Here is a 25,949-nt window from a genome sequence, read left to right as displayed (position 1 = left end):
GGTTTATAAACATAAACAAAAGTGTTTTGCATCCTAAACATAAATGTTAAACTTTTATATCTCGCAATTACAGTTTTAAAATGGATATTGGGAAATTAGAAGTTTGGTACGACATTGTCCACGTGGAGTTTTGTGTAGACTTAGGGTAGGAGTGGCATTACGACATTTTAGTTAATTCGGCCTTCACCTAAATTTCTGTTATTAGAAACTCAAAACCGATCGGTTTTGAGAAAGAAAAGGAGGATTGAACAATTCGGTCTTGGTATTCAGTAACCATTTAATACATGCATATAAATCTTAGAAACTTTCAACACAAAAATCAGACAGAAAAACTCACGGGCACATCCAAGTGAAGACTCTTGTTCTCTTAATGCTTAGGAGTAGGATATGAAAATTAGAGTTTAATCCTTTTGAACTTCATGGATTGTAGATCACATTTTAGCAAGTTTTTTTTGGTTAATTTGGTCATCTGGTTAACCGTGGGACTAACCGAATTTTTTTTAAGCAAATGGCAGGAGCTCTGCCTTTTCATTAAAGGGAATAACTGAATTGATCAAACAACCGAGACAATGGCTGAATTTCTCGGTCTTGGTCTTGGTTTTTTTGGTTTGTTTTTTTGGTTCGACATTTTTGTGCCCACCCCTAACCTAGCGAGAGTATTAGGCCATAAAAATTGAACAAATGTATAGATAAAATTTAATGGCGGCTAAATGGATCTTGTAGTCAAACTTTAGCAGAGGCTATTGAAAATTTCAACAAAGATTTAGTAAAACAAGACACGGTTGGATCCTCAAGGCTCTTGCAAATATCTATTCGAGATTACAAATGTTTTTCAAAAATTGATTTCATTTATTTTCATCAATAATTATTATTCTAACATTTTTACGCAACAATATGATAGATATGTCAAAGAGCATCCTAAATTAGGCAATATACTATCTGGTATATAATCAACGGTTAAAATCCCTTTCAAAAACATACGGTTGAAATTAATAGAATACTACAATATTAATTTTACTATAAACTATTTTCTACGTTAAAACTCTGTTCTTCTATGATTTGCAGTCTCCTGCCTTACCGCTTGACCATGCCGGTGTAAAATACGATGTAAAATCGAGAAAAGAGAAAACATCATGTATTTCATATTTTTCTTACTAAAACTTGCTTTCTTTTATCTTGAATCTATTTTTTCCAACTTTTTCAAAAAGAACAAAAATCTATCCATGCTTTTTAAGGCTAGTATAAAAGAGCAATTTTACAGTGTTTAAGAAGGTATTAGGAAGTATCAAATTTTACATTAAAATTTTGGTATCTCTAGTTATCTACTCAAGTACCGTAATATTGCTCGCTATAGAAACGGTTATTTTGCATTTGATTTACTCCGATTATCGTGGAAATTAAAAACACCTGTATGAAATTCATGAGTTACATACTTCTTTACCAGATTTATCACATCCCAAAGGCACATTAGCGGTGTTTAAATTTCACATCATTATCTGCAATAAGGAAGTTGAGAGCGACCATGCGCCCCTTGATGCAACCTTGAAAGCCACCTCAGTCAGTTAGCATCACAATGTAGCAACCACTCTACTATACAGTGTACGCGTACATCACCCTCTTTGTCTGGGTGACTTTTTTGGTTTTGGATCCTCTGGCATTATATTAGCAATTAGTATTGTTATAATCAATCACTGACACGTAAACCTATATATTAGTGACAATAAAAGCAAGGTTAAAATTATAGTGTGCAAACCGGCTTTAAGACTCTTTAGAGTCTTCTCTCAGCTCAACTCATCCATTAAGTAGTTAGCTTTTTATTATTAATACATAATTTACTTAAAGTTTCTTGGCTCTTATGTGTCCGAACCGACTTTAAGCTTAAAACTTACTTCTCCTTTCTCTACTCTAGCTTAGCATTTAGTCGGCTTACAATACTCTGGTGCACTAAAATTGTGGTCACTCTCGCTCGTCCTCGCTCGCCGCCTCTGTATTTAATGGTGGCCTCGTCGCCTCTTCCCACCACCGCGAGTACGTACGCCCACGCCACACCACACCATACGCACGCACGCTTCCCGCGCGTCAGAGGGGCAATGCCGTCGACGACGATGGCGGCGGCGGCGCTCGCGGTTCTCGTTGTTGCTACGGCCGTGTTTTGCGGCGCCGAGGCCCGCGAGGCGTGGCTGCCCCCCGCGGCGGCGAAGGTGCCGGCGGTGATCGTGTTCGGGGACTCGACGGTGGACACCGGCAACAACAACGTGATCGCGACGGCGTTGAAGAGCAACTTCCCGCCGTACGGGCGCGACATCGGCGCCGCCACGGGCCGGTTCTGCAACGGCAGGCTGCCGCCGGACTTCATCTCCGAGGCGCTCGGCCTGCCGCCGCTCGTGCCGGCCTACCTCGACCCGGCCTACGGCATCCAGGACTTCGCCCGCGGCGTCTGCTTCGCCTCCGCCGGCACCGGCCTCGACAACGCCACCGCCGGCGTCCTGGTACGCCACGGCCGGCCACCCCGTTGCAATAATCTTCTCACTCTCTCACACACGCGCAGCAGTAATTACTAAACCGTAAAAAAAAATCTAACGCTAATTACGCGTTTTTTTACCGGGCTGTGAGAATTGAAGAATTTGGTCATGTGACTGGTAGTAACGGTACCATAGGACAGGTGTCACGTTTTCGTTTTTCTCTCCCGTAATCCTGTGGGCACTTCATTCAAAATATTTGTTGTTATCCCTAGGCCGCGTTTGGAGTGGGTGTGGGGAGGGTAATTTATCCGGCGTGAAAAATATAGTAATAGATTAATATATAATTAATTAATTATTAAAAATATAAAATAGATTTATATGATTTTTTAAAACAACTTTTCTATATAATTTTTTAAAAAAATACGTCGTTTAGTAATTCGAGAAGCATGCGTGCGAAAAATAAGAGAGTTTAGATAACTTAGCCTTCTGGCCGAACACGACCCTAGACAGTTGATATATGATACTTTCTATCAAGAGATTTTTTACCATCCTTAAAAAAAAATACCTTAAGTTACTATTCTTTTTAGTGTAAAGGTGATGGTGCCTACTTTGAGATATAAAAGATTTACACTAGAATTCTTGGTACCTCGAGAATGTACTTTTTAAGGAGGGTAAAAAGACCTTTCTGTCAAAGTTTGATCAAATATTGGTTGGGTTTTACTATCTTAAATTTGAAATTTTGAAAACAATTCGAAATTACACTCGAAATCTACTCTCGTCCCAAGTCAAAACCTGGACATTTCGCTGCTTTCGATCTGTTTTCGTCAAAAAGCATATACCTAGTTCAAGTTAATATTTGACCACGGTATACAGTTTTGATTGGAATTTAACCAAAATCAACACTGGCTTGATAATTCAGCCGAATTTGAACTGGAATTGCAATATTTAGTCGGAGAAAACTGAAATGCGGGGCACTGTTCACTGCACACGATTGCACTGTACATCCAGGCATAGTGGGGGGCATTATTCATTAGCGGCACCCCCATCGAATTGAATCACAAACGACACGAGAATAGAGGCACAATATCCTCCAAACACAGCCTTAATTGTTTCTTATTAATCCTAACGAATTGGGAGTGATCACCTCAAGATAGCATCTAATACCTCTTTTTATAATATAAAACGTTATAACATAAAATGTATTTATCGAAATATAAATACTAATAAATCTAAACATCTAAACAATATATATGTCTTATACTACGAAATGGAAACAGAGGGAGCACTCATTTTTACGTGCCCCTTCAATTCATCTTCATCTCCCATTGAATTATCAGTATCAACCTGTGTATTCTTCCATCCGAAGAAATGGCCACCAACTAGTATGTGCATCTCAGCCATTTTCGCCGAGTCAGTGGAGAGGGGGGGCATGTACTGTCATCAGTCATCACGACATGGTCTTTTTGGAGGTACATCTGACAGTGGCAAGAGCTTTGCAGCCATGGCGTTTTCCGGCGTTGCGAGATGGCACGGGGAGTAGTCAGGTAGCAGAAGGAGATCCCGTGAGCTATGTGCAGTGTCGCATATGGCAAAGCAAAGCAAACAACCAGCCAAACTGTTGCTCTTTTCTTTTTCAGTTTTTACCATGGCTAGCAGGACATGGTAGAAAACGGAAACAGATCCTCTAACGTAAAATCAGAGTGACAACACTAACGTCTCTGGAGGATCTCGTTCCGTAGAAAATGGAGTGCGAAAAGACTAAACTCTGAACTGTAATACTATATCTGCAGTGTGTCTCCTGCAATCCGGGAGCTGATGGCAGTTTTAGCCTGATTTGCACAAATAATGTTCTTCCGAGAACCTGATTAGATGTGGCGAAGATTACAGTTGGATGAGTGTAGATTCAGGATTAGGGGTGTCTTTGTTGTGGATTAGTGGTCAGCGAAGAGGCGCCAACTGTAGAGGCATTAAAACCTTCTGCATTTAGTGCTTGCAAATCGCTGTATGTGCACATGCCTGCTACAACTCTACAGGAACTCTGGTGTTTTTGAGAGTTAGTAGAAGTAAGAACGGTTGGTTGGTTCAACAACCGGTACAACTATCACTACTGTGTTCTTCCCTGTACTCTGCGTCCAGGTCTATAGCAGCTGCTCATGTTCAGAGCATAGGAATCATGGTGATACAGTCTTCGTGAGAAATCTTCCCAGTATCACTTTTGTGTGATGACTCAAACCATCACATTTTTCTGAACCTAGTGAGTAACTTTGTTTGAATGTGCTTCTTCTTTCCTTCTCACCTTTTCCCCCTTTTCATTTCCTTCACCTGTTAATGTTCATGTGCCTCCCTGAAAAAGAAATTAATGTGCTCAAGAGACACACATTTATGGTAGGCACAATTGCTAAGCTGAGGACAGTTGTTGGCTGCTCTATTTATCTAAGGAGCAATTTTATAGTACTTGAATAGATACCGAGAAATACCAAAATTTTAGTGTAAAATTTGATATTTTATAATGCGTAGGTATCAAAAGATACATTTAAATTTTGATACCTCATGATATCTTCTCCATGACTGTAAAATTACTCTTATTTAAGATGGTGCACAGCTAATTCATTTAGAATTACTGCCTCTCTCCCTTCCTAATAAAATTTGATTGGCCGTCGACGACTGGCACGGAAGAAGTGTTCTTGTGTGGGAGTAATTGAGAAGACCAGTAGAAAGTTAATTGCTCTCTGCTGTCACCAATCCTGGGCCAGGATCTACCAACCACAGGAAAATAGCCTGCCAATTGAATGGGAGAATGTACAAATTCATGCCTTGTTTAGTTGGCAAAAATTTTGACAAAAGGGTCATATCGAACGTTGAGTCAGAATGGTTTTCGAACACGAGTAAAAAAACAAATTTCACAGCTCGTCTAGAAACCTTGAGATGAATTTTTGAGCCTAATTAATCCGTCATTAGCATATGTGGGTTACTATGACACTTATGACTAATCATGGACTAATTAGCCTAAACAATTTGTCTTACGATTTCTCCCATAACTGTACAATTAGTTTTTATTTTTTATCCATATTTAATACTCTATTTAAATGTTCAAAGATTCAATGTAATGTTTTTGGAAAATTTTTGGAACTAACTAACAATCATTGCATCTACTACTACTGTGGTGCTCAGAAAGACTGGCACCATTGTTCAGTGTTCAGGCTTCCTTGATAATCTTCCATTCACCGACCGCATTTGGATTAAGGCCTTGTTTAGTTTTTAAATTTTTTTTCAAAAACATCACATCAAATTTTTGGACACCTAAATAAAGCATTAAACATAGATGAATCAAAAAACTAATTGCACAGTTATGGAAGAAATCTTGAAACGAATCTTTTGAGCCTAATTAGTCCATGATTAGCCATAAGTGCTATAGTAACCAACATGTGCTAATGACGTATTAATTAGACTCAAAAGTTTCGTCTCGCGGTTTATAGGCTAGCCGTGAAATTTATTTTTTCATTCGTATCCAAAAACCCCTTCCAACATCTGATCAAACGTTATGTTTTTGCCAAAATATTTTGGTAACTAAACACCACCTAAGAATCTTTCATACGCTGACTGCATTTGGAGAGAGAATCTTTCATTCACTAACCGCATTTGGAAAGCAGGATCTTTTCTGAATGAAGTTGCAAGGACTTTCTTTTTTCTTTGCATTATATTTTTGGATAATTTCAAAAGTAGAGTGCTACAAGATTGGCGGCATGATCCAGCGGGTATGGGGCTTAATTCCTATAACCCAGGCTGGATCCGTCCTTGCTGGTATATGTATGGGCCAATATATGTTTTGATATTATAGACATCAGATTGATTTTTATTATCTATACTCCTATAAAAAGGAGTAGTGGAATTTGTCACCACCACCTATCCTCACTATAGTTTTTAATTTAGCCTTAAATTTTTTGATATCAAATTCAGTTAAATATATATTGATATCTACATATAAATTCAAATTAAGGTGACTATTTCATATAAGAAAATTTGATAACACATCATAAAATCCGTAGCAAAGCATGAGTATTTAACTAGTCGAGCGAAAAACATCGTCACTCATAAGGATGTACACAGAAAGTCATTACATTAAATACTACTCCGGTAAAAAATACTTATCATTTAGAATAATATTAAGTCAAACTTCTAAAATTTAATAACTAATTTTCGTTACAATAAATTTATAAAATTAAATAAATTTATGATATTAGATAATAGCTTTTGAGGAAAGTCTATGTATATAATTTATTTTGCATTTAAATTATTCACTAAAGAAATAATTGATGGTTAGAATTTTAATTATCTTTTAAAGATGTTCCATTGCATTCAAGATTTTGCTGAACTTTGTCCAAAATTTATTGAATCACAAAAAAAATTCTTTCAACAATTTAACTTTTTTAGACAGTCGAATAATATTCTGGCCTTTGCTGAACGAGCTACGGCCAAAACAATTTTAAATGTAAAGAATGATTTACTTCATTGCATTCCAACTTTCCAAGATGTTGCTGCTCGAATCTGAACTCTGACCCTGACAAGCGCATTTCGTTTCTTGTCTGCTTGAAGGCAGTGATCCCGCTGTGGAAGGAGGTGGAGTACTTCAAGGAGTACCAGCGGCGGCTCCGGCGGCAAGCCGGCCGCGCGGCGGCGCGGCGCGTCGTCCGCGACGCGCTCTACGTCGTCAGCGTCGGTACCAACGATTTCCTCGAGAACTACTTCCTGCTCGTCACGGGCCGGTTCAAGCAGTTCACCGTCGGCGAGTTCGAGGACTTCCTCGTCGCGCAGGCGGCGGAGTTCCTCACCGCCATCTACCGCCTCGGCGCGCGCCGCGTCGCCTTCGCCGGCCTCAGCGCCATCGGCTGCCTGCCGCTGGAGCGAACGCTCAACGCCGTCCGCGGCGGCTGCATCGAGGAGTACAACCAGGTGGCCCGGGACTACAACGTCAAGGTGAACGCCATGATGGCCGAGCTCCGCAGCTCGCTGCCTGGGCTCAAGCTCGCCTACATCCCCGTCTACGACGACATGCTCAACCTCATCAACAATCCTTCCACGCTCGGTGAGCTCAGCTGCTGAATTTGCTACTGACAAAAAAAAAATGTTCAGAACTGTAGCACGTACGACAAAATTTAATTTACACAAAGAGATTTTATTTTAGTCCAACAACAAGTAATAAAAAGTATCTCGAAATACCTCGCGGTACCAAATCGTTTCTGATCGTTGGATCTAACAGTGCACATTTTACCTAGCTAGATCCAATGGTGACAAACCGGTAGCTGCGTTTGTTAGGCTATTTATTTTTTTGAAAAGAAATTCTAGGTTTTTGCATGCACGTTTCTAGGGGCGGATCCAGCGTGGGTGCTGGAGGCTCAAGCCCCCTACCTGCTGGATCCCCATAAAAATAAGAAGGAGAAAAGAAAGAAAAATAGAAAAAATATGAAGAGAAGAAGGCAGTTATCCCTCCCTAATTTTCTGAACTGAACCTGCCCCTACACGTTTACCGAGCTGCTAAATATAAATAATATATTATTTTACAAAAAAGTTTATGCAGAGAAGTTTATTGCATCACATTTCTAAAGTACATTTTTTAACTGCAAATTGGTAGGGCTGGAGAACGTAGAGCAGGGCTGCTGCGCAACGGGGATGTTCGAGATGGGCTATCTCTGCAACGAGAAGAGCCCCCTGACATGCCCCGACGCCGACAAGTACTTCTTCTGGGACTCCTTCCATCCGACGGAGAAGGTGAACCGCTTCTTTGCCAATTCCACTCTGCAGATATGCTTAAAGGAGCTCCTCTGATGAATGCACAATGCTGGATGTACCAAATGTTCAGACATTCAGATCAAAATGTACTATGATCACGGTGCAGGTGACCGCCGTCGTAGATAGGTTTCGTCGAGGACGATCTAATTAACGTGTACACTGTTCCAATTATGTGCTGATCGATCAATTCTTTGGGTGGTTTCGAAGTGAAAGATAAAAAAAAATTACACATTTGAGGTACATTTGGTCCAATGTTCATGCCATTCAAATACTTGTCATGGAAAGCACAAACAGGTGTGTGCAATGTATGTATAGGTACAGCATCATGTGTATTTATGTAATCAGAGATTAATCCAACATACATGTGTAGAAAGTAGCATATATGTATGGTGATTTTGATCGAATCAAGCGTGCACCGGTATGGACAAGTTGTTGGTGATGCAGCCCATCCTGAAGATCTTGGCGACGGAGCTCCAGAGCCTGAGCTCCTGGTGCGCCATGATCGGCATCCCTTCCTTGACGCAGTGGTCGTACTTCTCCAGCACCGACACGATGTAGCTGAACTCCGGCCGCCTCGCCGGGTTCGCCGACCAGCACCTCTTGATCAGGTTGTTCAGCACCGGCGAGCACGAGCTCGACAGCGGCGGCCGCAGGTTCTGCGCCACCCAACGAAAGCAAGAAGAAATCTAGATGAAATGAAACGAAGAAGAGGGGACGTAGTAACGGTGGCGGCCATGCACAGATTTACTCTGGTCCAATAAAAAGTATCTCGAGGTATCGGTATCTTACCGTACTAAATCGTTTCACGTCATTGGATATAACTGATCAGAATGGTCATTGTTAAGTCTAATGATCAGAAACGATTTAGTACCTCGAGGTACTTTTTGTTGGACTGAGACAAATCTCGGGCATGAAAGAACGAATGAGAGGGACCTTCTCGGAGGCGGCGTAGGCGGCCTGGACGGGGGTCATGCCCTGGAAGGGGAGGAGGCAGGTGGTGAGCTCCCAGAGGACGATGCCGAAGCTGTAGACGTCGACCTTGCGGGTGTAGGGCTTCTCCTTGGTCATCTCCGGCGCCATCCAGCGGTAGGTGCCCTTGTTGCCCTTGGTGGCCTGGCACCGGGTCTCCAGGCAGGAGGTGCCGAAGTCGGCGACCTTGACGCGCATCTCGTCGTTGAGAAGGAGGTTCTGCGACTTGAGGTCGCGGTGGATCACCCCCTGCGCGTGCAGGTACTCCATGCCCCGGGAGATGTCCAGCGCCAGCTTCAGGATCGTCTCCGACGACAGCGAGTAGGGGTTCTTCTTGTTCAGGTACATCCGCAGCGTCCCCTGCGACATGTACTCCGTGATGATGCAGTACACCGGCGGCTTCTTGCACGCCGCGATGAACTGCATGCCTCAACACCCGTACGAACAGTTATGGTGTAAGCTTTCCACCGTCGCCGGAGAAGAAAGGAGACGTACGGATAGAAGTATATATGCGTGTGACCTGGACGACGTTGGGGTGGTAGAGGCGGGAGAGGAAGGCGACCTCGGAGTTGAACTGGTCCTCGAGGACGGCGCGGCGGGCCTCGTCGCGCTCCGGGATGCGGACCATCTTGACGGCGACGGCGCGCTGCTTGTAGATGCCGCGGTAGATGCGGCTGTTGGCGCCGGAGGCGAACTTGTTGCCGATGAAGAGCTGGGACAGGTCGGCCATCCACTCCTCCCGCCGCCCGCTGTCCCTGCTCGACGACCCGCCCTCGCCGGAGGGCCCCATGGCCGTGTCCAGCAGCATCGACCACGACTCCATGCTGTCCCACCGCTTCTTCTCCATGTCGTCCGCGTCCGGCGGCCACGGGTGCTTCCCGGACGTCGACGGCGACCCCGCGAACAGGCTCGACGCGAACGGCAGCGACGGCCGCCTCGGCGACGCCAACGCCGAAGCTGCCGCCGTCGCCTGGTTCGTCTCCCCGCCCGGCCGCGGCAGCCGGAAGCAAGAAAGCATGGAGCCGATCAAGAAACCCACAACACCAGCAGGCACAGCATGCCGAAGGCCGCGGGACGGCACCCTCGTCGACGGCGCGGAGACACGCCGCCGGCCGGTCGCCGCGCCGCGCGCATTGCTTGCTCACCGGACCACCACCACCACGCCGGAATCAACCGATCGATCGATCGATACCGCCGCCTCAATCCAAAGCAAAGTATAACCACACCGACACGTAGCTTAGAACCCCATCCCCCTACCCTACCCTACCAAATCCACCATGGATGCCACTCACCTATCAGCCGCAGCAGCAGCTCGTGCTTTCTTTGGCTGGGGACACAAATGGCAAGAAAGCGCAAAAAGAGAGAAAAGAAAAGCACGCAAAGAAAGGAGATGCTTCTTCCTCCTCCTCCTCCTCTTCTTTGGTAGTGTTGAGAAGCAAACTGAAACGACGACGACGACGCTGCTGTTAGCTGTTGACTCTAGAGATAAGCTAGAAAGATTAAAGTTGCAAATATGCTCAAGGATGTCTCGTGAAGATGCAGTTCAGAAAAGGGCATGCATGCATCCATCCGGGCAGAGGGCATCACCTTTATTTTCTTCCAGCAGCTATACATGCATCCACAGTGATGCTCGTTATCATCATCATCTTCCTCTCCATATGTATCAGAACCATCGATTCCATTTTCTTTGAAGCTCGTGTAATTAACGACGTGCATGAGATTAATCACTATTTTCATGTCCGTTCTAAAATATAAATACTTATAGAATGATACTAAGTTAGACATTTTTAACTATGGTTATTGATAAAAATTGTCTAACTATGGTTACTAATAAAAAAATCATGTAAGAGTGCTGCTATTAGATTTATCACTAAAAACAAACCTTCGTATATGCAACTATTTTTGTTTGAAAATAACTTGTTTTTATCTATATTATATTATTGATTGAAGTAGCATCTAGAAGTCTGTCGAGATCTAAGAAAACTTATTTAAGATGGAGGTTGGGTTCCTTTGAATATATTATTGTTAACTTTTTCACGTATCTCCTAAACTGCTAAGCGTGAGCTTTTTCTTAAAAAGTTTTTATGTAAAAGTTCATAATCTTACGTTTCTAAAATAGATTTTTAACTCTATAAATTATAATAGTTAATTCTATATTTTATACCATTAAATAGCTAAAAAATTCAGATAATCTTCCGTTCTCTATCAACAAAAAACACAGCTAGACCGAGTAGATATCTCTTATAGAAAAAAAAGTGCAGAAAAATTGTGTCGGTAAAAGAGTGCAGCTAAGAAGGGATAAAGGATTCACTTGACATGACACGACATGAAGTGGGAAGGATAATTAAGGGGGATGAAATTTCATTAGGAAAAATTAATTAAAGGTGGTGTTTTGAAAGGAACATTTGACACTAGGAAAGCGCATTGGTGGCTGTATGTGGGAGGGAGACGTGGTTTTGCGCTTTGGGCCTCATGGAAGCGCCTTTTTTGTGGCTGCCGCGCCGCCGGTTGTATGACATCAGCAGATGCGTCATTTCTCTCCCGGAAAAGCAAGGAAAAAGGAGTGGTTATTGGAAAATTTCGGAGCCAAAATATTTTACTAGCAGGCTGATTGTTAGGCCCAGATTCATGGGCCTCTAGCCCGGTGTTTGGGCTGATGGTAATACATACTGGGCCTTACAGTGACGAGTGATGGGGTATCAGTCCATTTCTGTCCCCCATGAAGGCCCAAATGGAAGTATGGCGTTTCGTTTTAACTGTGCTTAGATTTATATGTTGATTAATTTATATTATATATATAGATAGATAATATATGAAATTATTACATTGTGATACGTATCTAACACCCATATGAAAGAAAGAATTAGGTACAAATACAAAGTGGCGAGTACACTATCATGACTATGCATGACGATAGTATTTTGACTTAGTCTTTTGACTGACAGATACACATACACTCGTAGTCATACACACATATTTATCCCTACGAAGACATGCCCTATTCATATGAGCATCATCAAAGACTGACTGGGGTATCTTGAGGTTGGCTATGAACATCATCAAAGAGACTACGATTAATAACGTAGGAATACTCTTACTAACATATGTCAATATTCAAGCATGCAATTTAAATAATAGTTGGCAAAAAGACATATAGCTTAGTGGTTACATAAGGTCTTAGTAGCACCTGAGGTTCTAAGTTCGACTCCCTATTTATAGGGGCATCATCAAACACTATGATTGGGGTATCTTGAGGTTGGCTATGAACATCATCAAAGACTACTATTAATAACGTAGGAATACACTTACTAACATACGTCAGTATTCAAGCATTCAATTTGAAAAACAGTTGATGTTCCTAGTCAATGTGACAGCTTAGGCCAGATAATAAATAGTATTCATATCATTGGTTACAGCGGTAGCGGATTTCTAGTTTTCTACCACTACCGCCACAAGATAGCGAACCAATAACATCATATTGGAGTTTAGCAACCGCTGTAACGCTTAACGATCATGGTACCGTCCGTCATAGACTAGGCCACTATTGTGCTAAAGCATACATGTATTTGGAACTTAATTTATCTATACCATTTTATATAATATTTACAGCTTACTACATCCACTTCATATTATAAGATTTTTTGACTTTGTCTAGATTAATTAATATTTTAATGTATATGTTTTGTATGTGTTTAGATTTATTAACACACATATGAATCTACGTAAGTTTAGAAAATCTTATAATATGAAATATAGGGAATATTTATTTACATCATTTATATTCTTACACTACGAAATGGATTATTAATTAAATATGTAGTCTAAAGTTTGAAATTAGTTAGAAAAATTGATGTTAGTATTGATATATACTATATTTGTGGCTCATTTCTAGATTTAGCCATTGGAACATAGTGTCTCTCGTATACGTAATCCGTCACCCAGACACAAATTTATTACCAACCCAATATCTGCTATTTATTATGTTGGACGCAAGTCAAAATAAATCTTATCATAAAATCTAAATGTAAGAGCTAAAATTCGACAAGGACTTTTGAAAACAACAATTGACTAAAATGCAAATGCACAATAGGATTACAGGTTAGCAAGATGACTCTGTCAACTGAACCTTCGCCATTCGCCATTGTCACGAATCTCTTTTTCCAAGGTATCATTGTCGCTAATCACACTTTGCCAGTCGGCTCGGCCGGAACAAAACCGGCCCCCAATTCAGATCACCTGTGACTCCGAAAAACGACGAAACCGTCACAGGGTCACATTCCCATTGCCCCGGGCCCACCACGCCCATCCCCTCATCCCAACCGTCCACGTGTCCAATCCCTCCAACCCCATCCCCCGCCCAGCTCAGTATCGGCAGCCGCTTCCCCGCAGTCCGCGTCGCCAACGCGGACGGCGCGGGAGCCGGCCACGTGGCACGCTCGGGGGCTTACCTGGCGGGCGGCGGGTGACACGTCACGCACGCGCGATCATTAGCTCGCGAGTAATAATTAGTATTAATTAATTGATTTATTTATTTACCCGTAATTAATTACCCTCTTTGCTGCTACTGCTAATGCTGTCATTATCCCGTGCATACTCCACTTGTGCCGAATATATATATCAGTACTCGAATTTAATTTTAAATTAAAATGCGTGTGAGTGCTTGCGTGTCGCTGTCTCATGGAAATCGAGAAGCCAAATCGTCACGGGGATTATTGAAACCGTGATTAGTTCTCTTTTTCAAAACTGCACTACTGCTACTCAAACACTCCACGAGCAACTGGTATTAATCAGAGAGACACGTGACAATGCAACTGATAATGGTGAGAAAAAAAAATCAGGCGATATACTGTTGTTTGGTATGGAGTTGGATTAGTTATTTTGGTTAAGCATCCAGATTAGATGCGACGTCAAAGGTTAGGAAGAATCTTAAGCTGTGTTTGCATGAAATTGCTTGGAGGGTTAAAGTATCGATAGCTAGGGTCCTACGTTATGGTGACCACAGCTGAGATTTTAAATTCAAATTTGACCGTATAGTGACTCTTTTACGTGTAGCGGGCGATTGTCGGACAGCGTATTTACAAATAAAAATAATTTATAAATAAATTTTTTATATACATTTTCTCAATGCAGAATCGAAAAAATAAAACACGATAAAAGAAGCCATACATTTAAATTTAAAATTTAAAATTTAGCTTTAAACATTTTCGAGACTAGTAATGTTCGAGCCACGTACGTGTATTGCCGGCGAAAAGCGCGGGAAGCAGTGGCCTCATCAGAGTTACCGCCACTTCCGTCGGCATTACTCTGCCACGACCTGATTAGCTGCACGCTTCCACTAATCAAGTGCAGAGAAAGCCACTATGGCCAAGCTAATCTTCTTCTACTAAATAGTCTGCAATCTTTCGGATTAGTGACGGTGTTTAGTCAAGCCGACCTCGAATTAATTCGCGATTAAATTAAGCAACAACACGCGCGTATAAACCCAGATACAGTGCAGTGCATCCTGCTCTGTTCTTGATAAGTTGATCACGACATCACCGTTGCGAGCTAAAGGAGCAGCACTAGTCTTCTTCTTCCTCCTCTTGCTGGTTCGAGATTCCACTTGTTCAGCTCGCTTTTGGTTGCGATCTTGATTGGGTCGGGCCGTCGGGGATGCACCAGATAGGGAGCGGGATGTATGTGTCCGGGCCGGCGCCGGACAGGAGGAAGGAGCGGCGGCTGTCGTCGGGGTCGGTGGCGACGCCGCCGTACACCGGCGGGGATCTGTCGAGGTCGGGGGAGCTCGGCCGGATGTTCGACATCGGCGCGACGCTGTCGCAGGCGCCGTCGCCGGCGTCGTCGCGCCGGAGCTCGGGGCCGCTGCCCAGGCCCCTGCCGTCGCCGGCGTCCGGCCCGCTGTCGCAGCTGTCCCACTCGGGGCTGCTCGTCGGGCCGTCGCCGCCCCCGGCGCAGTCGCCGGCGCCGTCGGGGTCGTGGAGGAAGGCGTCGAGCAGGATGCGCGCCGCGGGGCAGGAGGAGGCCGCGCCGGCCGTGGCGCGCGGGAGGGCGACGCTCGGCGTGTCGGTCGCGTGCTACGTGCTGGTGAGCGTGGCCGCCACGGCCGGCGTCGGCGCCGGCGTGTTCTTCCTCGTGGCGTGGCGCCGGTGGGAGGTGCTCGCGGCGGCGGGCGGCGCGGTGGCAGCCGTCGTGGCGGCGTTCGCCTGGAACGTGCGCCGGCGCGACGCGGAGGCCGAGAGGTTCTTCCGGCGGTTACCCGACACGGTGTTCGATCAGAGCGACATGCCCATCGGCGAGGTCGTCAAGATCACCGGGGTGAGCAACCTTGTCATCCATTTACTCATCAAATCAAATCAACTGTTCTGCTTGTGCCATTTATTTTCTCTCTCTGAATCTAAAATCTGTCATCTGTGGCTGCATCCACACCTCTCTATCTCTGTTCATCCATTTCGAAAAAAACACGCATATTTTTATAGAACAACCGGCCTGTTCTATTAATTAATTTCATCTTTGGAAACGTTTGCCGATTGAGGGAGTGACCGTTAAACGGTCTTACCGTTCTAAAAGACAAATCTAAAAAATAAACTACAATGAAAAAAATTCTAAAATCAACCTAAAACTTAAGGTTAAAGTTTTAAATTTTGGTTAATAAGCACGATGAGAAGCGAAAAGACGAGGCTGTGAATGTTTTGGCAGCTGATGGGGCGTTCCGGATTATGCATGCTGTGTTGTTGCTTGTATTTGGCTTAGCTTAATCCATAGTACTCGTAGGTCCAAATTGTTGCTTGCATTTGGCTATGCGTCAGAGAATGTCAACCAATGTCAAAATGGGCTTAAAACTCCCATGCGCTGTGGTCAATACCTTCCCTGAGCAAGCCAAGGTACCAAACCACTTTTGCTTCACCACGTTTGCCTTGCTAATAACATCTCAATTCTCACCACCATTCATCTTGAAGCAACGGCTGATTCAGTCAGAACTAATATACGTAGCATGTACTGCATGATGTGCATATAGGTGAAATTACTCTGCATTTTGGTTGTTGACATGCTCTGCTACCGACATGTAGCGCAGATTATTCAGTCGCACTATTACAACCCATCTCTTTCGTTTATTTTCAAAGTTTATTTTCTAGCTTTTGTCCGCGTATAAAAATTTTTATTCGCAAATTATTTTAAATATGCCAAGCAAGTTGAGCTCAAAAGTTTCTGAAACGATGACCGTGCCACGCAGCAAATCACCTGCGGCCACACCCCTCTGGGAGCCCGGTTCCACGACGCGGCCCGGTGCGTCTTCGCGACGACGCAGCTGCACGAGCGCCATGGATGTTGCTTCCGGTGGCAACCGAGGCACTCCGAGGTGAGCGAAAGTTAGCAGAGACCCACCACCACCATTTTTTTTTTCTGTCAGTTCATCAGTTCACCATTTTTTCCGTCAGTTCATTCATCGGTGACCGCGTGAGGCTCTATGTCGCGAATTCGCTGTGGATTATGCAGGCGCGGGCGGCGAACTTCTACATCTCCGACAGGAACAGCGGGAGGAGGTTCTACGTGCGAGCCGGCGAGGGTGGCAAGGTCACCAGCTGGGTGATGATCAGGGAGAGAACGATCAGCCTAGACGGCGAGAAGAAGAAGGGTGCGTCGAGCAGCCTCAGGAGCTGGATGGACAGCAATGGCGTGTCGTGCGACGGCCCTGTGCGTGTGAAAGAAGGGTAAGATATATTAATTTACACATCAACGAAACAAAAAGATAAAGACGTGAATCAGGGGATGCAGAAGGGTGTGAATTAATTTAATTTATAGGATGAAATTTAAATGATGAAAAAGTCTAATTCATTATATCAAAACTAGCTAATTAACACTGTATAAACTGCAATATGTTTTTGTATAACTATGGCTGACAACTGAAAAACTCCGATATGCTTTTGTAGAAAATATTCAACATATAGTCAGGGAGTGATGCTTATTAAAAAAGAATTGAAAAACAAGAATAAATTCATTAATCTTCTGATGTGGTTTGTTAATAAATCCAAACTCTCTTTTATGTCTTTTTAGCTGATCCATATCTATATTTTTTTTCTTCTAACCATAATTTAAATAGATATAATGACATTGTAGCTTCTTGTTCTCTTATAAATATATTTGATTATTCATATATAAGTTAAATATTCAACATATTATGGGATAAGTAAATACTTATCTGCTTGGTACCTATAATTTAAGAATGAATAATTTTTGTCCTTTCATAGAAAATAGTTTGGTTGGCGTTTAAGTTGAGATAAGATATGGCTATCCATATTTAAGGTGATTGTTTTGTGTTTGGTTGGGTGGATGATACAATCAAATTTTTTGTTTGATGGGATGTATGAGGACAGATGGAATGAGTATATTTAATTACTAATAAATATTATTATAAATTATTCATCATAGATCTTATCATAATTAATACAAATTAACAACAAAATGTATCTATTATTTATAATTAGAACTAATTTAAAATTTATAATTAATAATTAATGAAAAATATGTTAATTATCCCTAAACAATCACTAATGATCACTATTAGTCTTGGTGGATGAGGTCTTTATCCAATTTAACTAGATACAATCATTTAACATCTCCAGTGAATGTTCTGTTCCTCAGCCATCCTAAACATTTTCGGCCACAAATCAAATAGATACAATAACTAAGTGTCATATTTAGCCAACCAAACACGTACTAAATTGGTTTACTCAAATATCTTACTACAGTATCTCAATTTATTTTATATGCAATGATTTTTTGTTAGACATCTCTACTCTTGCAATGCTGGGATCGTAATCTCTATAAGAGAAAATCTAACAAATGCCATTGACAAATACTTAATTCTAAGAAATATCATTGATTAGTGTGAGTTCTAAGAAATGCTATCGTACAAACGAATTTGTCTAAGAAATGTCATCGCCGTTAGGGTTCCGTCAACTTTTTTTTCGTTAAGTGCTATAGTATGAACACTGCTTTTAACGGTGGAAATGGATGGAACCTTAATGATGATGATATTTCTTAGACAAATTTATTTGTACGATGGCATTTTTTAGAACTCGTATTCGTCAATGGTATTTCTTAGACTTAGACGTTTGTCAATTAAATTTTTTAGATTTTCTCTAATATATACTATTGGTCTAACAACTGTATATATCACACTAATGTGATGAGACTTCACCTCCATATCACCCACTTGAGCTATGCATTATTGCCACATGAACTGTCACCACCATTTTCATATCTGCAATGTAATCCTAACAGATGTACTCCATCAACTTTGACATTCACATCATGCAATTTGTTCGCCGGGATCACACACCAAATGCTGCAGGTTTATCAGAGAGGGGGACACTGCCAGTGTGATTGGTGTCCTGAAGAAGCACCACGCCTTCGACATCATCGACGCAGCGTCCGGCGCGGTGACCACTGGCTGGCAGCCAAGGAGGTGCATGTTTCCCGTCCTCGTCGAGGGGTTAATATTGGTCGGAGACGAAGACCCTGATGAAGACGTGTACATGGTCTGACGAACTCTGAATTTCCTATGCTTCCTTTGCAAAACTGCATGCATAGACTGACCGCCATGGTTTTTCTAGTCTCTACACTCGTACTTAGTTACTCTGCATCTCAGTAAAGTTACTAGTGTTCTTCTCATGTTTTTTATAGTGAAAGTGAAAGAGGATGTTTTAGTTCCTCCGATATTAGTTACTCGGTGTAAATTAAATTGATACATATAGGATATAGCACAACCATTAAAAACGTACATGTTCATTTGATAATTCAGTGATAGGAGGATGATTAAATAATATGAGAAATGTAAATATGTTACTTTCGCTTCTTATACCTCCCATCATTTTTTGGTGAGTTAGGTATAGGATTCACATTCTAAACAGGAAATATAATACAGAGTGAAGATTACAAAACACAGTTTATCCACATATGAAGGAATACCAACGACAGACATTAACCACTAATCCACTATGTACCATATATTGTACCAAATTTGGATTAAACACAATTGCAGCGTATGCATTTTTTTTAAAGAATAGAAACCAAATAGGCAACAGGATGGACATGTCTATACATACTCCACCCTTCTCCATTCTCTTTATTGGTACCCACCAATTGTTTTAAAATCAATTATGTACCTCCCAGCGACATGTTTAAGCTATTTTGATAAATAAGCATCTACAAAAGCTAAATCGTTTTAATAAAATACCACCTTGTTTAAATATCATGGTCTGTTTTATACTTTTTCTTAACCAACCACGTATTGGATTGGTTGTTGACAAGTATTTACAACGACCGAGGAGAAAGATATCATGTCTTGTTTATGTTAACTAGTTTTAAATTTTTAGTGAGGCAGTAAATTATGGAGAAGATAAGCAAATCACACAACATAGACATAATAAGAAAGATTATATTAAAATATGACTTAATCTTGGTACTGTCTCTGTTTGCTTTCATGCCATGATTATTACAGTTTTGTAAATGTATGTATTCAGTCTCATAATGCAAGTAGTGGACATGTTTTTCAAAAAACACAAATTCAGTATTGAAATCACAATAGATATCGCATTTCCAGTAATCCAAGAGCACAACCACAGCAACACAACTGATCGATGGTAGCACTGCGGATTCAGAAGAAATCCTAACTGCAGAGGTCGTCGAAGGAATGGTTCAAACACAATTGAGTTTACAATTGTTGTTATTTTATAGAAAACACTAAATTGGTTTACTCAAATATCTCACTATAATATCTCATTTTATTTTGCATGCAATGATTTTTTTTAGACATCTCTACTTCTACAATGATGTGATAGTTTGTCTTGAAACATACTAAATTATCCATGAGGAGAGCTTCACTTGTAATATATACTATTACTCTAACAACCGCATATATCACACTAATATGATGAGGCTTCACATGTATAACACAAACTTGAGCTATCCATTACTGCCGATGGACTGTCACCACCATTTCATATTTACATGTAATACTAAAATATACACTTTAGTCTCATAGTCTGTTCTCTAATTTTTCTTAACCAACCACACATTGGATTGGTTGTTGACGAGTATTTAATGACCGAGGAGTAAGATATCATATATTGTCTATGTTAATAAATACTATTATGAGCCACTAGCAAAGCAGTAAATTATGGAGAAGATAAGCAAAGCACAAAACATAGACATAATAAGAAAGATCATATTAAAATGTGACTCAATCTTGGTACTGTCTCTGTTTGCTTTCATGCTGTGATTATTATAGTTTTATAAATATATGTACTCAGTCTCATAACGCAAGTAGTGGACATGTTTTTCAAAAAACACAAATTCAAGGCTTGAGTCACAATAGACATCTCATTTACAGTTATTCAAGAGAACAACCATAGCCTAACAACTGATCGATGTTAGCACTGCAGATTCAGAATAGCTTAAACCCATTTACCGTTTTCAACTGGATCCTAAGTGCAGAGGTCGTTGAAGGAATGGTTCAATCATAATTGAGCTTACAATTGTTGTCATTTCATAGAAAACACTAAATTGGTTTACTCAAATATCTCACTGTAATATCTCATTTTATTTTGCATGCAATGATTTTTTTTAGACATCTCTACTTCTACAATGCTATGATAGTTTGTCTTGCAACATACTAATTCTTCTTGGACGAAAAGGGCATGTCAGCCGTTGTTATGCCTAATGCCATCGCCCAAAGTATGACACGCTCGAGGTGGTTTGACTGACTTCTTACTAGTAGTAATGAATCAACCAGTAGAGCAGTTAATGAATAGTTGCATCGTTGTGCCGCTTTTTATTCGAAATAGTCAAAATTTTATTTGAAATCAATCAAAATTGTCAATTTGTCAAAAAAATTTTTTGGCAACAATCAGCTCAGGTTTGAATTATTTCAAAGAAAATCTTGGTTTAAAATAATTGCAAGTTTCATGTACATAATAGATACACAAGTTCTGCTCAATAGTAGGATAAAAATGAAGTTTGCAAACCAGGGATAGATCTCTTCTTCGTTTAAGAGAACATGGACAAAATACAAATCCTAAAAAGCAAGGGCAAAATCGTAATTGGACTTCAAAGTAGCGATAAGAACACAATAGTCATATACATATATATATATGTATATATATATATATAAATATATATATAAAGAAAAACAAGTCAATTCCTCTTGACGAGCGACTCGATGAAACAAAGAATAGGCAGAGATGTGAAGTCTGACAGGGAAACAATAGTTATAGATAGCCAAATAGGTCACATGGTATGGCTCGACTTAAACATGGCTAGGCATGGCCTGTTACACACGAGTCTTGCTAGGTTAGCCCACATGCTATGGCATGAGTCCAAGTGCGGCCCAATGGTGAGACATGCCATATTGGGCCAGCCTAGGCATGAAAATAGCCCATGGGCCGGAAATGATCCATCAGAGGTGTAACCTAACAAAAAAGAAAAAAAAAGTAAAGAAACACAATAGAAAAATTTTAAAAATGGAAGAACATAGAAAATGTTTCATTGGAATTTGTATTCTCACAAGTGGCAAGCCTAAGCCTCTCCAGTTCCTGCTTTAGTAGATCACTGAGAGCTGGAAATTATATCGCATTTTTTGATAGAACATAGAAAGTACACTCGCAGTGACAACTCATACTCCAGCAGGCAGCTATTGCATTGAGAATATAATAAAATACAGAAAACATAGAAAAGAATCGACAAAATACTGAGAATTATAGGAAAACACCAGGAAAATTCAAGAAATTATTAAAATGGGCCATGCCTCACGGGCTGGGCTAGGCCGTGCCGGGGCACAAAAGATCAGGCAAGAAAGAAACGAGATGGAACCATGAAAACTGAAGTACTTTCGGTCTCCGGTCGTTATTTCGGGGGTAGGATTTGAAAGACCGAACCAAATTTCGTAAAGTCCCAACCTTTTTTCACCGATAAATAATATCAGAAATTGGTTAATCGAACTATCCATCCAAAAATTTTCACCAATAAATTCGGTTTCTTATCCTCAAAGATTGAATTGTCTTTTGATCAAAAAGACTAGACCAAATTTTCGGTCTAGGTCAAGAGACAACTCCTACAACTTAAGGGTGCAGTTGTGCCTGAGTAGTTTCGGAAGGTGAATACATTTGTGACGCAGACTGCATGTTCAAGCCTGGCCCACTCGGCCCAGGTTTTGAACGGGCCTAATCATGCTTATACTAGTATATTATAGGCTAACAATGTGCAAATGCTTATACATCATGTAATGTTATATTTATCATTTGCTAAATGACAATACAAAATAGTCTGCCCCCTCCCCCCTCCCCCCTCCCCCAATAAATATTTATCATGTAATGTTATAAGTATAAGATTTAAATCATATATATAACTTCCAATGAAATAAAAACATATCGGTTTATGCAATAATGGTGTATGGTTAGTTGTTGCAGCGGGGTATTAGTTGGGTGGTCTTGGGCATTGCTTCCTGTGTTACGATTTTTTCCACCCTTATTTAAGGACAGGAATAAAGTGACCATATAGAATGAAAACGGAGCTTGATTGGCTAGTTAAATATAAGCCACATTGGAATTGTTTTAAGATTCTTCCACGCTATGAAGAATAAGGACGTAAAGTGACCATATGGAATGGTGTAAGCTTGTCTAGTCAAATAGAAGTCATGTTGCATTATTAGAGTGTGGTATTATTTTACGATTTTTCACGCTTAATAAAAGAACAAGGGCATGAAGTTCTAGATTAATCTAATTTACTCAAAGTGGCGTGCTTAGCCTAAAATCACCCTTTGGCAGAATTTTAGGCTCACCGACCATTTCCAAACGTCATGACAATCGTATGATTTTCTCTATTAGAATCGTATGATTTTGTTTTGCCAACTATAGACACTGTCTGATGATCGTCGCATGTTTTCACTCCAGCGTCCAAAGTGATTGGATTAGTTTTGAGGAAGTGGAATTTTTTGTGAGATAATCAACGTGTGTGAGAGAGAGCCCTCCTCACAGCTACATTTAATTTCGCTTTATATTTGGTGTCGAGCAAGATCGAGGTTGATCGAATCATAGATGAAAGCATCATCGAAATAAAGTTTCCCAGTGATTGCGTGCCAACCAGAGCAAATGACCGCAATTTTCTCCCGGTTTCCATGGTAAGAGATCAATTTCCAATAGAAGTGACTAATACAGAGTGAAATTAGTTTGGTTAAAAATAAAGACATCACAAAAAAAGTTTTATAAAAATATTAATTACATTAACATAAATGTTAACAAATATTATTAGTTATATCATAGAGTCGTTTCAAATCCCTATAAATAAAGTGAGATCTATTACAACTTACATGGATAATGAGGTTTATTAAATAGATAAATAGTATATATAGTTTATAGATAAATCTCTCACCCAACCGAAAACAAAATACCATTAAATCTCATATGAATGATATATATATGTATGAAGTCTGTATTTTTTATTGTATGATAGCAGAAACATATAAATGTAATATATATAAGTCTTTACACATAAAATTTTATAATACAAACTTTATATACATAAAAATAAAAAAAGAACCCTGACACGAGTGCCGCTTGCGGCGCACGCTCGCGACCGCGCGGGAACTAGTCTTTTCGCGCTCGCTCTCATTGCCGCCTCGCGTGATAACACATTCACACCCTGCTGCTCTGCCACCGCCTCGTTCACACAAAAACCTCTTATTTTGTTAGGCTCATCACGTTTTCCACTCCCTTCGTTTTTTCTAAAGTCGTTAAAGTTTTGACCGTTCGTATATAAAACTATAAGTCATATTCATAGAGTATTTAAGTAATAAATCAAAACATAACAAAATAATAATATATAAGACGAATGGTTAAACATATATCAATGTAATTTTTCGGCTCTTCACGTTTTCTACTCCCACTGTAGTTTGTGACGATAGTTCATCCTATTCAAAATTATTATGTAAATATACAAAATTATAAATATTTAGGAATAAATTAAATTATAATTAATTAATTAGTAATCATGTAATTCTTTTCAATTGACTAATGATTAAACGTAAATCGAAAAGTTAACTGTGCAAAATAAAAAATATAGAGGCAGTAACACATATACGATGCTGGTTGAAAACCAACTGATTGTCGATAATTTTTTCAGCAAACCGCTGCTTACGTCATCGGTCATTGACACACGCATCACACCGGTCTAACATAAATTATTAGATTATATAAAATGCAACATCATATTATCTCTTTAAAGTTGTTAATTTAAACTATTAATCCGGCATTGATTAATTTACATGAATAATTGGAATGGAGCTCTTTTAACACTTTAAGATGCGACGGTTCAGACAATACTAAGGACAACATAATATTGATAGGCTAGTGCGAGAGCTCATCTATGTTTTTAAATATTTTGTATTTTCTAATTAAATATGTCGATGTTTTGTGAATTGGGGTGACACATCATACCAAAAGCACGAAGGTATACATAACAAAATAAATTATGCAGGTTTAAGTGTTTTAGCTAGGGTTAGCGACATGTATTAATTAGGTGTTGAATATCATGTTCTTAGTCCCTGCCTCCTTTTATATACTGAGGGATATGATTACAAAATAGATAAAGTAGCTAAATACAACTATGTTTTCCTTACTTTTACATGTTATTATTTGATTGTGATCCTATAACTATTATCTAAGATCTATCCTATCTTATATATTACGTATCAAACTCACTACTATCTATAGCCAGTTATGCTAGTATCTAATATTCATATCCTCCACAATATACTATATAATCAATCATATGCTCATCAGCGAATATTATAATCATGATTACTACTGTTATACTAAAATCATCATTTTAAATAGATTTTGGAAAGTAGGACTAGCACAAATAAAAAATCATATTAATAAACAATAAACTATGTTTTCGATAGATACGTTTGTTTCATTAGCAAGCTGTAATTATATAAAATATGTAAATGGGTTTCCACAAATATCTTACTCTAATAGCTTTTCTTTTCAAATCACACTTTATATATCCGCCAATTAACTTATAGTGCTAAACATGTGAGAGCTCATGCCTTTGTTGTCAATAGTTTTAGAACGACATGATCAGGTCATAGCATTCAACCTCATCAGTATGTTGTTAGCAATTAATCGGCTATTAAGATTGGATAAGAAGAGTGTGGAGTGGAAATGAGAGAAGGCCGGGGCCGCGTCCTTTGACCGACATAGCAGAAAGCTTGCTGGGTCGGGTAAAGCCTGGGCGCTCGATTACTCCTGCCTTCTTTTCATACGAATAGTTGCAGCCTGCAGAGAGAGAGTCAGGTGGGAGCGGAGCGTCTGTCGTTTTGCAATGTGCATGATTTCCACTGTTTATAAGCTGTAATGATTTACTGAGAGACACATTTTAATTTTTCAAAAAACTTATATATATTACTCCCTCTATTAAAAAAATATTTAGGTTCTAGAACAAAATTTGATCCAACCTCTAAAATCATGAGCATCAATAATTTTTTAAATATTTAGTTTAAATACAAGGCAAATGATATACATAGATTTTTTTCAAGAAGTACTATTATACTATTATAAACTTATTAGATTTTATAATTTTTTTAACACAACACTATTTGTCAGACTTTTAGAAGTCTCACCAAATCTTTTCTTAAATGATAAATATTTTTGACTAGAGGGGGTACGATAAACAATT

At 40.1% G+C, this 25,949-nt stretch overlaps 3 protein-coding genes across 3 annotated transcripts; 2 read left to right on the top strand and 1 right to left on the bottom strand.

Moving 5' to 3' along the window:
* Window positions 1-2,008: 2,008 nt before the first annotated feature.
* LOC102706766 (GDSL esterase/lipase At4g26790-like) lies at window positions 2,009-8,489 on the top strand. The gene is made up of 3 exons (XM_040525145.1): window positions 2,009-2,489; window positions 7,056-7,545; window positions 8,092-8,489. The coding sequence occupies exons 1-3, from the start codon at window positions 2,091-2,093 to the stop codon at window positions 8,283-8,285; spliced, it is 1,083 nt and encodes a 360-aa protein (XP_040381079.1). The 5' UTR covers window positions 2,009-2,090; the 3' UTR covers window positions 8,286-8,489.
* Window positions 8,490-8,512: 23 nt separating this feature from the next.
* LOC102708254 (serine/threonine/tyrosine-protein kinase HT1) lies at window positions 8,513-10,629 on the bottom strand. The gene is made up of 3 exons (XM_040525144.1): window positions 9,739-10,629; window positions 9,183-9,638; window positions 8,513-8,905 (listed from the first exon to the last, which is right to left on the bottom strand). The coding sequence occupies exons 1-3, from the start codon at window positions 10,234-10,236 to the stop codon at window positions 8,654-8,656; spliced, it is 1,206 nt and encodes a 401-aa protein (XP_040381078.1). The 5' UTR covers window positions 10,237-10,629; the 3' UTR covers window positions 8,513-8,653.
* Window positions 10,630-14,756: 4,127 nt separating this feature from the next.
* LOC102706488 (uncharacterized membrane protein At1g16860-like) lies at window positions 14,757-19,136 on the top strand. The gene is made up of 4 exons (XM_040525409.1): window positions 14,757-15,530; window positions 16,447-16,572; window positions 16,710-16,924; window positions 18,568-19,136. The coding sequence occupies exons 1-4, from the start codon at window positions 14,871-14,873 to the stop codon at window positions 18,758-18,760; spliced, it is 1,194 nt and encodes a 397-aa protein (XP_040381343.1). The 5' UTR covers window positions 14,757-14,870; the 3' UTR covers window positions 18,761-19,136.
* The last annotated feature ends 6,813 nt before the right edge of the window (window positions 19,137-25,949 follow it).

This window comes from Oryza brachyantha, chromosome 6, assembly GCF_000231095.2.
Source record: "Oryza brachyantha chromosome 6, ObraRS2, whole genome shotgun sequence".
In the NCBI taxonomy this organism is placed as follows: domain Eukaryota; kingdom Viridiplantae; phylum Streptophyta; class Magnoliopsida; order Poales; family Poaceae; genus Oryza; species Oryza brachyantha.
This window is presented reverse-complemented; position numbering and strand designations above follow the sequence as displayed.